This window comes from Podarcis muralis, chromosome 8, assembly GCF_964188315.1.
Source record: "Podarcis muralis chromosome 8, rPodMur119.hap1.1, whole genome shotgun sequence".
NCBI classification, from domain to species: domain Eukaryota; kingdom Metazoa; phylum Chordata; class Lepidosauria; order Squamata; family Lacertidae; genus Podarcis; species Podarcis muralis.
Window position 1 is genome coordinate 52,802,127 of NC_135662.1, and position 16,469 is coordinate 52,818,595.

The 16,469-nt window shown below is 41.8% G+C and overlaps 1 protein-coding gene across 1 annotated transcript; it reads right to left on the reverse strand.

The window, feature by feature from the left end:
* Positions 1 to 361: 361 nt before the first annotated feature.
* CD226 (CD226 molecule) lies at positions 362 to 16,444 on the reverse strand. Its single transcript, XM_077933192.1, is given in 8 exon segments — positions 362 to 2,818; positions 3,272 to 3,369; positions 4,616 to 4,679; positions 6,857 to 6,968; positions 7,746 to 8,096; positions 13,047 to 13,367; positions 13,657 to 13,725; positions 13,728 to 16,444. Coding segments are annotated over 8 exon segments (1,074 nt in total). The 5' UTR covers positions 13,744 to 16,444; the 3' UTR covers positions 362 to 2,775.
* Between the last annotated feature and the right edge of the window lie 25 nt (positions 16,445 to 16,469).

Consider the following 16,469-nt stretch of genomic DNA (forward strand, 5'->3'; position numbering starts at 1 on the left):
CTTTGGGAGGCAGAGACACAAGAGGGCATTAGAGGAGGCAGGGAAGGAAAAAGGGCCAGGGGCCAGTGCTGCCTGCAGCACCCTTGACCATTATTCAGGCCAACAGCACACTGGTTGAAAACCACTGGTCTAAGCAATAGCTGTAGCCACTTTTGCCTAGGTAATTCCGCCAGCAACTCCCTTTCAACCTCCACCACAGCCTTTCTTTCCCTCCATGTGATTAACAATCTCCACGAGCGAGAATGATGGGTGCCACAGCATGTCGTAGTACACATGGCAGTCTCTACACTCTGCCTAAAGTGCTGCCGCATGCCCATTCTCCATTGACATTGACTTAGCAAATGGAACTCCTGATCGTTGGTAAATATTGCAAATTTCTTTACTCTTATTCTTTGTAAATTTGATGATGCAGTTGATATGTCAGACAAAACAGAACATCATTGACATAGTAGAGTTTTGTGGCACACACTTCCAATACATTTCCATTTCCTGAGTTCTTTGCTAAAAAAACAACAACATCCATTGTAACATATGTGCCTTGGATAAGGAGGTCACAGATGCCAATCATGGCAGGCAGTCAAACTCTTCAAGTCTGGGTGAAGCAAACTAACTAACTGTTGTAATTCCATTTGATTTTGCTCTAAAATAAATAAAGCTGCACAATGTCCTAGACTGTCCATGTAATGCTGGAAAAATGTTCCTGATCTCCATCTCATTGGTCCAAAAATTACTGCCTTATGGACATAGCTATTTAAATTACACTTTTAGCTACAAGGAGCTCCTCTCTCTCGCTCTCTTTGTTATTACCTATAGATTAAATGGAGCTGATGCTTAGTGATAAAAGTCTAGAAAAAAATACCTCTTTAAAAACAAACAAGGTAGTAACACTAATCAGTAAACTATCTGCTCATTGTTCAAGAAATAAGATAATCATCTCTGGTTCAGGAAGAACTTGAGAACTCCTAAGCATTAGAGCAAAGATCACTTAATGATCTTAGCAGATATAGCACAGGATTTGTTCCCATGTGAATGCAATGCCTGAGTTGATTCTAATAGTGGTAGTATTTGCTACTTATCTGGCCCTAGATCATCTTTCACAGCCCCTTAAATTTCCACTGGTTATAACTAAATGCACTGAGATTGGGCTAACTCCTTTATAGTTTCTGGTCTGTGGGCACTGTTAAAGTCATGTCAATAGGAACTATGTAGCCCATATATGTCACCATATTATATTTTAAGGTGGTGTGAATTTTGAAGTTCAACAGCGTCTGAGTTTACCTTTCTGAAAGAGATGAAACATTGTAATCCTGGACACAACATTTGGATTCCTACAGCTTTCCTTTTTCTTAATGTCGCTATTTCTTTTGGCTTTGAAGATAACATTTGAAAGCATATGGGCAACGTTGCTGAAATCTCAGAATGCAGAGAGGTGACTGAAGAAAATGGCAATAACTGGGTACAGTCCAACAACATATGGAGAACAACAGGTTCCTCTTCCCTGCCTTATGCCTTCTGGATGCCTGAAGGAAGTGTGTTTTGAGCAATGCTTTCTTTTCATTCCTCCCCATGCTTATTCATGGACAGTTCTTGCTCTCAATTAGAGTTTTCATTTCATTGACAAACTGGAGCGTGTGCAGAGAAGGGTGACCAAGATGATCAAAGGTCTAGAAACCAAGGCTTATGAGGAACAGTTGAAGGAGTTGAGTATATTTAACCTGGAAAAGAAGAGACTGAGAGGAGATATGATGGCCATCTTCAAATATCTCAAGGGCTGTCACATGGAACAAGCCTGTTTCTCCTACTCTGGAGCATAGGACTCGAACCAATGGCTGCAAGTTCCAAGAAAAGAAATTCTGACTAAACATCAGGAAGAACTTTCTGACAGTAAGAGCTGTTCGACAATGGAATGGTCTCTGTCAGGAGGTTATGGACTCTTCTTCCCCAGAGGTTTTTAAGCAGAGGTTGGATGGCCACCTGTATGGATGCTTTAGTTGCATTGCAGAGGGTTGAACTAGATGACTCTTGGGGTCTCTTCCAACTCTATGATTCTATAACTCAACCTTACAATAATTTATTCTAATTGTTTTCTAGAGCTTGACAGGAAGAGTCTTTTTGTTTTCACTGGTACAGTAGAAAAGGAAAGACTTGGCATCTGTTCATTTGCTTTCTATTTTCTGCAAGCTTGAGTAATCATATTACGGCAATGGGCAGGAACTTCTGCTCAGGCTGCCTGTTCTGGGCAGAAGGAAGGGTGTGTGTTTGTGTCCATATTGAATTGTGTCCAGAGGAAACATACCTCACCAGGAGCCAGCAGCAGCTTTGTTATGGAAAGTGGCATCTGACCTACTCAGTGCTTGGCTGCAAGACAACTTAAAGCCTATTTTCAGTCTCTTATTTCAATAGTCCACTTATATTCAAATTTGTATTAGTACAAAGCAGATCTGCTGACATTCCAATTCGCATCACAGCCGATTTGTCTTCCTTGCACAACTATTAATCTCTTGACCCCTATGTAAATTATCTCTTCATATATACCTACAGTCTTCACACAGTTCAATTGTATGTGCGTGGGACTTCTTCAGTCACGGATGAGTGAAATGGTAGTGGAATGGGTTTTTTCTCACATTCAGTCACATTCCCAATGTAAAAATCATTGGAGCCTTGGCTCTAGGTCATTCACATAGTAGACAAGAGGCCATGTTCACATATGTCTGTGTGAGCAATTTGTGCAGTTGGCATAGACTGGATCTTCTGTCATTTGTCCTCTGCTAGTATTTACTGCACTCTGACAACCAGGTCTTCCATATTTGTTTGAAGGCTAGAGAAGAGAAAAGTAGAGAGCAGTGAAGAACACTGAGGACTACCACCCTATCAGAGATGCTTACAACAGAGGCAAATTTGAGGCATGTAATGGCTTTGGACGCTGACTGCAATGCCCATACACATTGTGTCTGACTGAGTATTCTGGAAACAGCTTTTCAAGTCTTGAGTTGGGAAGGGTGTTTGAGGCATAACATCCCATGGCCCAGTCCTACCTCCTACCCCAAGCTAGAAACGTCCATGCACCATCCAGTTTATGGTGTACAAAAAAAGCAGAGAACACAGGCCAAATAGGTTTCTTTTGCCAAAAAACAGCTGAAAAACTTCACAAAACCATTCACAGAACTCAGCGCCTTACTCCTCCTATTAGGGCTGCATCAAATGCTCTCCCTTTTTCTTTTCTTTATAATTAACATAGTTGAACAAATTACTGGAAAAATGGCCATCTCACCAAAGGATCACCTTGTTTTGATGCTTCTTGTCAATCTCTTGTTCTCTTGGCTGCTGCGCCCCATTTGCCTTCACTCTATGCAGTCTCATTTGCCTTTGCTGGCAAGAGAACAAAGTGTACCAGGCCAGCATCAGAATAAAACAAAGAAGATGTTGTACGTCAAATAACTGCTAACAATGGGAACTCTTTGTGACCCCCCAAAATAACACAAAGCTAGGTACTGTAAATGGTTTTGGCTTACCCTTAACATGGTTAGTGGTAATGTATAAAACACTTGAGATGCAGCTTGTGCATTCATCCATGCAAGCCGTTTGCACATGTTTGCGGATTCATATATCAGCCCATGCCTTTGAAATGTAACATGATAAGCAATTCCTATTGAAACTTTGGCAACTTGGCCCTGAAGCTGTTGGACACCATCTCCTAAACAATACTTCCACAGACCATACCTAAAACACTCTTCATATGCCCACTGTCCTACACCACCAGCCATTAGAAAGAAACAGTGCTGTATCAGCACACAGATCAGCAGTGCTTAATAGTGCCTCTAGAATGGAAAAGAGTTCTCTGTTGTAACTGACTGGTCCCCCTTTCCCTCTGCTGGAAATGAAAAGGATGAATAAAAAAAAGCAAAACCCACAGACTAATAGAGTCATGTGGATACACATTAGCCAAGCATCGAAGGCCACATGTTTAAGTACATTCTAAGAATGAATCAGGATGAGCTCAGCCAAAGTTTGCTTTGGAGGTGGGGGGACCCAACAAGTCATATGGCTTTTTTTTTTTAAACCACAATCTATGGCTTATCACTATGCTCTGCTATGGTTAGGTAGGAGCAATACCTGGTTTGTGAGCATATTTTAAAACAGAATCACAGAGTTGTAGTTGAAAGGGACCACGAGGATCATCTAACCCGACCTCCTGTAGTGCAGGAATCTTTCACCCGCATGGGTCTTGAACCCACAACCCTGAGATCAAGAGTCTCATGCTCTACCAACTGAGCTAAGTGTTATAATAAATCTCTGGTTAGTCTGAAGAGCATAAAAATCTTTAAAAGTTCAGAACCCTGCTTTAAAAATAGCAATACCTCTTTCAGAGTGCTGATCCTACAACGTAGCAAATCAACTGGCCCAAAACCCATAGTTTGTTTTTATGGTATACAAAAGTATCCTAAATGCCGTAACTGTTCATAAATACTGTTTCCACTCCCCAAAAAGTGATCCATGCTTTTAATAGGCAAGTTGCTTGACTCAAAAAGCTTGAGAGGCACAGCCATTAGACTTATTGCATATGGTGAAGATGATCCTCAAAAGGAGATTCTGTAAGAAAGGAGGCTTCACCTACATTTGCTTGTGTGTGAGCAAGACGAAAGGCTTTCATCATCATCATCCTTTTCTTCTTCTTCTTTCTGCTGGCACATAAAAAACCCGCTGTTGTTAGACTTGACCCACAACCAGGACATAGGAATTTTGAGGTTCTGTGCAAAATATCAAGGTGGGTTCTGGAAGGTAGAAACCCTGAGCAAAATTTGTGTTTAAATGCCTGACCAACTATTCATTGAGATGATCAAAGTGTCCAGTCATGTTCTGTATGCCTGCTAGGAACTAGCTGCAGCCCAGCTTGAGTCACACTTGCATTTGCAACTGCCTCATATCGAGGAGTGGGAAAGCACTTTTCCTCAACAGGAATCATAAGGATATGGCCTCCCTCTTTCTAAATGCTTCCATGACGGTTATCAGCCAATTAATGAGAAAGGAGCATCCATCCATATACAGTGGTACCTTGGGTTAAGTACTTAATTCGTTCCGGAGGTCCATTCTTAACCTGAAACTGTTCTTAACCTGAAGCACCACTTTATCTAATGGGGCCTCCTGCTGCTGCCGCACCACCGAAGCACGATTTCTGTTCTCATCCTGAAGCAAAGTTCTTAACCCGAGGTACTATTTCTGGGTTAGTGGAGTCTGTAACCTGAAGCGTATGTAACCCGAGGTACGACTGTACATTCACCCACTGTGTGTGGCGAAGTGGTTAAGGGTCAGCCTAAGTCCTAGAGACCAGGGTTCAAATCCCGCCTTAGCCACGGAGCTCTCTGGATGACCTAGGGCCAGTCACTGTCTCTTGGCCTAACCCAGTTTCCCAACCAGAGGCCATATGGCTCACAGGGAGGCAGGATATTCCAAGGGGGGTACAGGTGAAAATCATGGAAATGGGGGAGCACAGCACAAGGCTAGGGGGCCACAGAGGGAAGTGAGAAGTGAAGGGGGAAATTTATTTATTTATTAAAAAATTCAAATCCTGACTGGCTCATTATCCACTTGGCCAATCACAAGAGGTAAGGGGGTGGCCCACCAGAACCTAATGCTCCTTTTTGCCACATGCATTTTCTTGGAGCAGTTCTTGTTTGTTTCCAGTGGAAAAGGGCAATCACGGAGGCTCTCGTTTTGACCAGGACCCCTAGGTCAGGTAAGTGTGGTGGTGGGGTGGCAATGGGTAGGGCTGGGCAAACCGGAGCTGCTTGTTGTTGCCAGCAGTGCTAGGCCCGGTGGCAGCTTAGGCCTGACTGCAAGGTGCGGGATGTAATCTACCACAGCGCCTAGCAGATCAGGGCCTTCAGATGCTGCCGAGGGGCAAAGAGCTTGTTGGCACCGTTGGCTTAGCTCTGCAAGGTGCAGAGTGAAATCCACCCCCGCATCCAGCTGAGCAGAGTCGTCTGGTGCTGCTGACTTGCATCTTGTAAATAGCTAAGTGACTACTCACTGAGTTCAGTGGGCCTTACTCCTAGACAAGGGTGTGGGGGGCTATAGTGTTTTATCTAGGCAGACAGGGCTCCTCCGCATGACAAGATCTTTTTGCCCAGGTCAGTGAGGACCAGTTGCTTTTTAAAATTCTCCCATAAATACACCACTCCCTGTGCACCTTTTGGACAGTATCTGTAGGTTTCCCCCTCTGTGTCAAATAACTGGGATCAAATAAGTGTTGTTTACTTTTTATAATACAGTGGTACCTCGGGTTAGGAACTTAATTCGTTCTTGAGGTCCGTTCTTAACCTGAAACTGTTCTTAACCTGAGTTACCACTTTAGCTAATGGTGATTTTTGTTAGGGGGCAGACTTTTGTTGAGGGGGACAGAACCTCATATTTGTATTGATTTGTATTTAACTTATAGGAGGCAGCTGCTCCCCCCCCCCCCGGCTACGTCCATGGGGGGCTATAGGAAGGAAACAAGGTCAGAAGGGGGCCATGGCAAGAAAAAGGTTGGGAAACACTGGCCTAACCTACCTCACAGAGTTGTTATGTGGATAAAATGAGGAGGGAACCATGTACACTTAGCTCATTGGACAAAAAAGGTGGTATATAAAGTGGTATAAGTGGTAAATAAGTGGTATATAAATATATAATTAAAAAAGTAAAATGAATTTTTCAATCCATTTGTTCGCACATTCATCACTGCTAATTTGAAGATCACCATTTCTTTTCTTGCATCTTGTAAATAGCAATTTTAGCTGGGCATAGATATGGATTAGGTTTTAAGTAGGTATCAAGTCAGTGAACAAATATTAGATAGAGTATAGAACAATTTGCTTACTTTTTATGATGACAAATAAGCGCAGTAATGATGAGGATCATTATTAATGATAAGACAGCAGCAGCTCCAGCAATAACAAAGATACGCTGATCAGAATGACTCTCCAAAGAAACTAGGAAGGCAAATGGTAAATGTTATTACTATTGCTCGAGAGGGAGAGAAACAAGACAATTTTCTGAGTGATATACAGTCAAATGAAATTCTAGTCAGTTTGTGATCATGAAAAGCAAAATAAATGTTCAAGTGTGTGCGCGCGCACACGCAAGCCCATGTGTGCATGTGCTCATTTCTTCAGGGTTTCCAATTCTGGCTGCATGAGGAAAGTCTAATCTGATATTCTGAAATCTGGAAACCCTGCTGGAATTTAACTGAAGCATAACAAGCTCTAAACAGTGAAGAGATCAATAATCCGATGTTTCATCTTCAAGAGCTTCAGCCTGGCTCATTGTGTTATCTCGTCAGATGTAGGACTTGCTTCAGTAAGAATACCTGTTTCTAAAAATTTTAGAAAATCAGGCTCACATTAGTTGCTGTTTTGTTCCCTCCATCACTTCGTTTTATCTGGACTGCTGGCTGCTTCCCTCCTTCACCACCATTGCTGGGGGGTGGTTATAGAGGGGTGGGTTGTGTCTATCATTTCCCACCTTCAATCTTTCCTCTTTAACACCTACCCATCCTTTTCTTTTCTTGCTACTTTTAATCCAGCCAAGCCAAGCCCAACTAAGGTCCATTCTCTTTCGCTCTTTCTCTCTCTCCCTTTGCCTTGCAAATGCTTTTCAAAACAACTATTCAGCCTCTAATTTTACATTTGTTTAAATTAATACAAATGCCTACAAACAACAATAATTCTACAAACAACTGAAGGATTTTGTAAATTCCCTTCACTTACTGTTGCCATCAATGGTCAGTTTTGTCCAGACTGTGGCATTTGCACCATTCGTCCCAATGTAAGAACAGCTGTACATCCCAGAGTCAGAAGCTGTGACATTCCGAAGTACAATTGTGCTATCCACCCGGGCGGCACAGTCTATCACTACACGGTCTTCATAATCTGAACCATAGACTGCTGTACCAGATTTATCACATTGGACTATGAAGTCCACATGGTCTGTATAGATCCTTTTCCATTTCACTTGATAAAGTGTTGTTTCGGGGTCAGGCCCATAGGTAAAGTTGACATTTGCTCCTGGTTCAGCAACCATATGACGATATGACAAGTTTCGAGGCTCAAAATCCCCTGCTTAAAAAAAGAAATTGAGGAAAAAAGAAACACTTTGTAAAAAATAATAATAATAGATTTAACAACCGCCCCCCCCTCCCATTTTGTTTCAGCAAAACAATTCATTGATCGGACAGCATGCTTACTTGGGAAGAAAGTCCCACTGAAGTCTGTAGAGCTCACTTTTGAGGGTAGATGAGCATTGGATTTCATTATAAATCTATTATTTTCCTCACCTCAGCCAAGAAAGATGGTCTGAATCTCCCCTGCTGTGTTACAGTCAGAGATTACAAGAAGTCTGCCCCCCCCCCCGTTTTGAAATTCATATTTATCTAGCCCTTCCTTTACTGTGGATCATTTCTATCTGTGTTAAGAGGGTATGAACAGCCTCTTTCTGGGAAGGCAATTCTTCATACATGCTGCCACACACCTCCCTGGCTTAGGTGCTAATGGCTATAAAAGCTGGAAGTCTAATTAGATGCTCCAGATGAACTGTTAACAATCGAGACCTTTAACATTGAATTTTAGATTTCTCAAGTTTGCTTCATTATTATTTTTTTACATGCAGTATCAGTCATAGTGCCTTTCTTTCATTTCTGTGCTGAATATATCCAAGCCTGCTGTTGTTTTCAACATTTTGGTTGGAATCTAAATACTGGGAGAATTCCTGAATAATGGGTACACACTCTTTTCCAGAAAATGCAATGCAGTCATGCTTCACAGTTCTGAGGTTAAGAACAGGTCGTCAGCGGATAACATCATAAAAATAGAATTTGCAATCCTTAAATCATGTCAAATAGCTCAAGCCCTTAATAGCATAATCCATCTAGTAGATTTTAGTATGTTGCTAGACCGTGCAGTCCTGAAGCCCAAAGTCAGAAGTTCAGAATGCAACAGCTGGACTCCCTGTCCCACAGAACTAAGATCACTGGAAATGGCGGCCCATCATCCTGAATGATCTCACAGAACCATGCATCCATAAACCTTTTCCTCAACACTGTCTTCCTTCTGTGTCTTGTCTTTTAGCTATTGACATTACCCCCTCCCTCTCTTTGGGGTGTGTGTGTGTGTTTGTGAATGTAAGGCTAACAGTGCAGCTGCAGGAAGGAGATTACATTCTGATGTTCCTGCTTTTAGCAATACAGGAAGGAAGAGAACACCAGGAAGCCTAACAGAGAGATGTTCTAAGAAGCAAGGAGCTGCTAGGAATAACTGGGGTGGGGGAAGAATCTCCTTGCATCTCCAAGAGCATTCATTCCTCTCCCCACCCCACCCCCCGCCCACCCTGTTCCATGCAAGAATCCTGCTAGGGAGATCTTTTGCAGCTATTAAAGATAACTGCAGTAACAGAACTATTACAAAGGTGACGTGCTTTTATTATTATTCTTCATTGTTCTGCTACAGCTCCGGTTTAGTTTCTTCATGAGCAGATCATTACAATAGCAAGCATTTCCATGCCACTTGTTCCTCACTCATCTGAAAGAATGTGTGTCATTTTAATGGCTACCTATCACAGGTTCCCCTAGTTTCAGATTTATGGCTTCGTAAGCAACAGATCGGCTCTCTGTTTTCTCTCCTTCTGTCATATAACTACCTCATTTTCCTATCTTTTTTAAAATGCCTTTTAAAATGTAGCAATTATAGCGACTTGAAATGCTGACATACTGCACATAAAGCTATAACTTCATAAAATGAAAAAAAGTAGACATTCTCTGGATACAGTATGTGGCCCCCTTTTGATTTTCCATATGGTAATAGAGATTTGGCTGTCATTGGCACTTACAATCCATTTTCATATTGCCATATTTTACGTGATGGCTTATTTGGCTTCATTTTCCAACAGTATTGAATCTGTCATAATGTATAAAGCACATAGGATGTATTTAGCATGATGCAGTGCTTTTACGTTAGATGGGAGAAACCAAGTTTCTTAACTCTGTTCAGCTAGTGCCAGCTTTATTTATTTTTGTTTATTTCGATCATTTGTTTCCCACACTCCTTGGCCAAAAAGGCTCCCAGACCTGCCTACATACTGGTACATGACGTTCTAATCTCTGAGCAGTGTGAGATCCCAGGGGTTTACCTGGGGTTTGGTTTCCTTGGAATGAGGGACATTGGAGGCTGTGGTGTCTTTGTGATATATGGCTTATTTGCGCATGTATACAACCCAAGCTTATGATGGAGGAGCATCAACACCCCAAGAAACTCTTGCCTCTCCCAAAGCCACAGCCTTGGATTCAAGCAGAAATCAAGCATGTCTCTCCCTATCAGGCTTCTGCCAGTCTCTTGTGTCTAGCTCAGTTCACACATGCATGTCTCTGGCCCTTGTCCTTCTCACCAACAGGTGAGGGAGGGGCGCTACCCATTTGCCCTCTGGCACAAAGCCACTTCCTCTGTTACCCTAACAACCCACATTTAGGGGGCCATTAACGTGTCAACAAACTTGTCTGGCTGTTCCAACAATTAAATTTTCCATTAGATTTTAACCACTGCTGAATCCAGGAATTAGAAGGGGCTCAGGCATACAGCCTACACACACACACCCCTCCCCAAAAAAACAACACCTCATTCCGAACAAGGTAGTCCCTGTCTGCAGATCTGCAATCTAGAAAACACAACACAAAATAAAAGAGGGACAGGGAGGGAAGAGGACAAAACAAATCACAGTCGGCCTTGAGCAAGTCGCAATCACTTACAATCACAAGGGTTTAAGGCTCAAGCTTTGAGGCTACAGAGCAAAGGAAGATTTACAACTTTTTCCTATAACAGGACTACAGGACTGATGACTTATGGGAAATTTAATTTTAGTTTCTCTAATCTACCTTTTCCATCCACTCCCATTCCCTCAGGCGTGTGTGTGTTTAAACCTGGCTTATACAGCACAGCTTGCTGATGTACAACAGGCATAGGCAAACTCAGCCCTTCAGATGTTTTGGGACTGCAATTCCCATCATCCATAGCTAACACAACCAGTGGTGAGGGATGATGGGAGTTGTAGTCCCAAAACATCTGGAGGGTCGAGTTTGCCTATGCCTGATATAGAAACTAACAATTATTAGTAATAATCATTTATTCATTGATTCATTAATGGCCAGTTACTGCCTTCTTTGATGCTGGCAACCATTTTAGTTATATAACAACCCTTAAAAAGAATAAAGGGTGAGAAAACCTCATGTTTCTGGTATTGTGTCACTCCAAACTTGTGTTTCTATGGTACCCTTGTGCTATCACTGAAGAGTCTTTTCAATCATCTCCCAACCAGAGGCGCAAGCTATGGCATTGTGTGAAAACCATAGGCTCTGTAACTGACTCATATTCACCTACTGTGTGCTACCTTCTGGAACACCAAGAACTCAGCACACTCATACACAATGTGAATATCTCTGGTTGCAAAGGAGTGTGATGTGCTCTGTGGAGGATGAAAACTGCCATGACATTTCCGCAGGCCTTTCTTGTGTTATTCTGGCTACAGTTGAAAAGAGAGAGAATACAGAACTCATTAAACTCAACATGACAGGGATTGCGCCTGCCAATCAGAAGACATCAGCTATGGGAGGCAAGTGTCAAATTCCCACTGAATTTCACAAACTGGACATCTAATTGCTTTTTATTCTACATGCAGACACAATATGAACCTTCACTTTGAAAACTTTTCACTGGGACTTATTAACAATCTGAACTGGGGACTCAGTGTCCAAGTTCACTTATTCAAAGTCCAGAATGAGAGGCAACAAAACTTTCAAGCTAGACAGGAAATCGCCGAATAAAAGGTTCATTTAACAAGGGCTGCTAGCTTCAAGTTGGTAACATACGCACAGCGGCATCCACAATTAAACACTCCTAGCAGCAGGTGGAATAATTGGATAGCTAGTGTAATTCACTGCTGACAGCCACACAACAAAAGCAGCAATTCCCTTAGTGCAATTTTTCTTCTTTAGCTAAAATAGCTTTGGGAGGAAGATAATTAGTACACTAAAAGTCACAGATTTAGTCAGAGTTTCCCACAAAACACCTATAAGTTCTCAGTTTTCTTGAATCTCTGACTAGCAAAATTGAGAAATGTCTCGCTTCAGTCTTGAAAGAGCAAAGGTGCTTGTAGGTGATTGACCTATTCCTCTCATTGTAAGCTAAACACAGTCATTTAAATGTTCATTTTTAAAGGGGATATGGGAGACCAATAGTTGTTTTTTTTATTTAGAAAAGTCAGAATGAGGGAATTTAGATGATAGAAAAGGAGTTTCCTCAACTCTTTTTGCCATTTGACAATTCTCATTGCCAAACCTCTTTTCTAGCTGTTCCCTCCCACCACAGGGTTTCAAAAACATTTCTAATCCTGCATACATGAATTCAGAATTCCTTGGGGTGGAGGAAGATTTGGAGAATAGAGGAGATACTGATATTTTAGCAAAATTAGTTATGAGGTATGCATTCATTCTCTTTTAGGTGGTCAAGCACTTTATATTGCTTCCATTAATGGTTACTTGTCCTTTTGCCACATGGAAGTTGCCTCTGAGCCACTTTGGTCCAGTATCCAGAGCAGTGGGGAGGGGGCAGTGTCGCAAGAACAAGAATTGCAGGACTTACATTAATGGGGGACTTTGGCAACTCCAATTTCAGCGACTCCCTGTGCAACGGCATAATTCATGCCCCACCCCCGCCTCTTGCGTTCTATTCCATCCCATCATTGTAGCATCCTCTGAGGCACCCCTGAGGCTCCGCACCCAGTGCGACCAAACCAGTAATGCTCCCCTCAATCCGCCCCTGCTCACATTGCAGCTGCATCCCTGAAAATATCTACTTTATTTTTAATCATAGCAGCTGATGCTTTCTTGCTGACAGATATGTAGGATTTGCACTTACCATTGATTTTATTATTTATTATTATATCATAAGAGGTTAATAAATTGAATTTATAATGTATACTGTAATTTACATTAGTGTATAAGGCGGCACTTAAAACTTTTACCTTACCTGATTGGACAACCTGTATTCTCTTTTTCCAAATCCCAAGCGGGAAGGTATGAAAAGAGCATAGATAAAAGCCAGTATCTTCCCCAGTTGTGCTATTGAACACCAAGGACTTGATGTTCGAGGTATCGTTAGTAACACTGACTCTGTCCTTATATCTGCTGGAAATATGCAATTGGTCAGGCAGTTTGAAGACTGCAATGTTCTCTTTGCGCTCCTCCTTCCGCCAAAACATCTGGACTATATTTGCAGCCTTCGGAAAGACACATTCAAGAGTCATGGCACTGGCAAGTTTCACAGTAGAATCCACATGTTCTCCTTCAACTGTGACAGAAACAAGACAGACAGAGAAGAGGGGGGAAATGCTGTTATCTTCATTAAACTCTGAACCACAGTAACACCTGCAGCATCTAATGATCAAGCTAAATGTTTCCAGAACCAACAGCCCCCCTCCACCATCCACACCGAGTACAAGTTGACCAAGCTCAGGCTAAACAAGGATCTCCAAAGGGTGAAATTATTTCTATGGAACTTACTACAAAACACGCTTACAATCTGCAGGCAAGGTATCCAGAGATTACACCCAGCATGCTACTTAAGAAACTTATCTTACTTTGATATGATTGCAGAGCAGCAACAATGAAGAAGGCAAGGTAATCCATCTCCAGCACTACTAAAAAGACAGACGTGAAAACTTCATCTAAGTGTCTACTTCCTGACCACATGATGCATCCTGTTGAAATGAGTAAGCAAGATGAAAAGCCATTTCCACAGTTTTGTAGAAATAGCAATAGAGACTAAATGTCTGCATGACTTATGACAAGTCTGTGAGAATCTAAGATGCTCCCCTTCTTAATTTAAGTTACTTTCACACCCATCCTAGCTGCTCAGGTTAGCAGGGCTGAGCGGTATCTGATTTTCAGCATCACAATATATCACCAGGTAAATATCATGATAGATTGATATATCTACAGCGGCAGAGGATCTCGCTGTCCCTCCACACTGCCTATTGATGGGGCATATCCTTGGCCTGCTACTAATTCCATATTTACCATGCCAAGGTCTTACTAAGCAGGATGGCTTGCCACTCTAGCAGAGTAAAAGGTACATTAATTCAATTTGTCCTCATCAATTTTGTTGAATCAATAAAGCCTAAAAATATTGGCCCAAGTGAGCAAGCCGCGCTGTCACTTGAGAGACAAAAATCTTTACTCTGTATTCATTAGCTTTGGAAGGAAAATATGTGTTATACCAAATGTGATTCTAAAAAGGAAAGAGGGGTGTTTCAGTGTTTGCTTAACAATTGCACTAAACTTTCCAATTTAGCTTGAATACATACATTTATTCTCTTGGGTAGGCTTAATCTCTGCAGAATTGCAAGTGTATCATGTCCTTGTGTTATAAAATTATAAATATTTAGCAAGTCTATCCTTCGCCCATTGGCCAGTTTAACAGTCGGATTGCATGAGCTACTGTAGAGACATGATAAAAGTCTTAATTCTATTGGAGATGTGCCCGTGCTCTTTCAGCAACCCTACTTGACATAGATATACCCCAAGTGACTTATTTTAGCATGGGCAAATAAAATAGAGAAGAGCAGGGACATGGTGATTAATAGAGAATTATTCTAACTCTATAGTTAAAAAAACATAGTGTGATGCCATTTTTTGTGCTCATTCATTCAGCCATGCACAGTATGGGAACATATATGAACTATTTTTGGTGCATTAATAGCAGGTGGTTGTTTGTTTGTTTGTTTTTTTAAAAAATTGCTTAGCATTATGTGTTGCATCAGCTGGTGTCAAACACATCTCAAAGCTTCATAAAGCCCAACACAGCTAAGGTGGCCTTTTACAGTTGCTCTCCCAGATCTCTTTGGAGATGCTCAGACATTTCCCACCCTTTGAATCTGGTGGGCTTTCCTGGAGAAGTACCCTGCATTATTATTCAGTTTTAATATGCTTTAAGAGATAAACTAGCATGGTAGCAGAAGGCAAAGAGGATCACTGCGAACATGGGAGGTGCTTTTCAAATTCTTGTTAAGCCAACTCAATGGTTTTGGTCAAACCATTCATTCGTCCTCAGCCTGTATTCTGCATCTATAAAATGGGGTTGAGAGGAAGAGCAAGATGAAGATTGCAATTTTCATGCTGAACAATGATGGCTGCAATACTCCAAGGCTAGTGTGCAACATTTCACCCGATTTAAATTGGAATTATGTACACAAAATCCTGCTTGTGACATTTGCCTCTGAGATGGCCCTTCTTAAATGGGACAACAGTAGAATGTGTTGGCTACAAGGAACAACAATGGCACTCTTTCCTTTTACATCAGATGAATTATCCAAGGGCTGCAACACACTTGGCCAGCATAAATTTAACTTTGCAATGTACCACCGTGAGAGGTGCACAGTTATTTTGATTTAAAGAGATGAACAAACTCCAGTTCAGAAGCAGGCAGAAGCAGTGCGAAGACTTGGCTGTAACTTACAGAGTGTTCAAAACTGTGCAACATTTCATCCACTTTCCCCATCATTTATGTTTTATCATGCTTAAATCAGATGACTATCCTTGCTTTTAATTTCTCTCTGAAAGATCTGATTAAACTCTGCAATGAGTCCTGATTGGAGGCTGCAGATTTGCTGAAAAGGGGAAAAGCCTATTTCCTGCTGAGATTTATTTCTTAAACGTTCAGTCCCACACAGGAGACCGCACTAAAACTGCAGTTTGATAAGAGATGTGCCTTAAAACAAAGGGCTGTAGACAAAGCCTTAAAAAGTTAAACAGGAACATCTTCTTGCTAATGTTTTGCTCAGAAAGAAAGCACTTGCAATCCCAGTGACAACACTGGATATATATTGAGAAGTTTAGATAGACACATTGCATCAAAACATGGGAAGTTACCTTATATTGAGTTAAGTCACTGGTCCATCTAGATCAGTATTGTCAACACTGGCCAGCAGCAGCTCTCTTTGGCTTTCAGATGGGGGCATTCCCAACTATACATAGAGATGCTATGAAATGAACCTGGGGCATTCTGCATGCCAAGCCATTGAGCTACAGCCCTTCCCTTGTTTTGTTCCCATTGTCACTCAACAGATCAGTGGTGCGGAGTCTCTGGCCCTCTACAGCTCCCCATGAGGCCCAACAGGCCATTTAGGCCAAACTACTTCAATCTGCCCTACAGCTGTGAAGTGTGAGGCAAATTTTCTTGGGAGAAAAGCAATGACAAACCTAGACAGCATCTTAAAAAGTAGAGACATCACCTTGCCAAGAAAGGTCCGTATAGTAAAAGCTATGGTTTTCCCAGTAGTGATGTATGGAAGTGAGAGCTGGACCATAAAGAAGGCTGATCGCCGAAGAATTGATGCTTTTGAATTATGGTGCTGGAGGAGATTCTTGAGATTCCCATGGACTGCAAGATCAA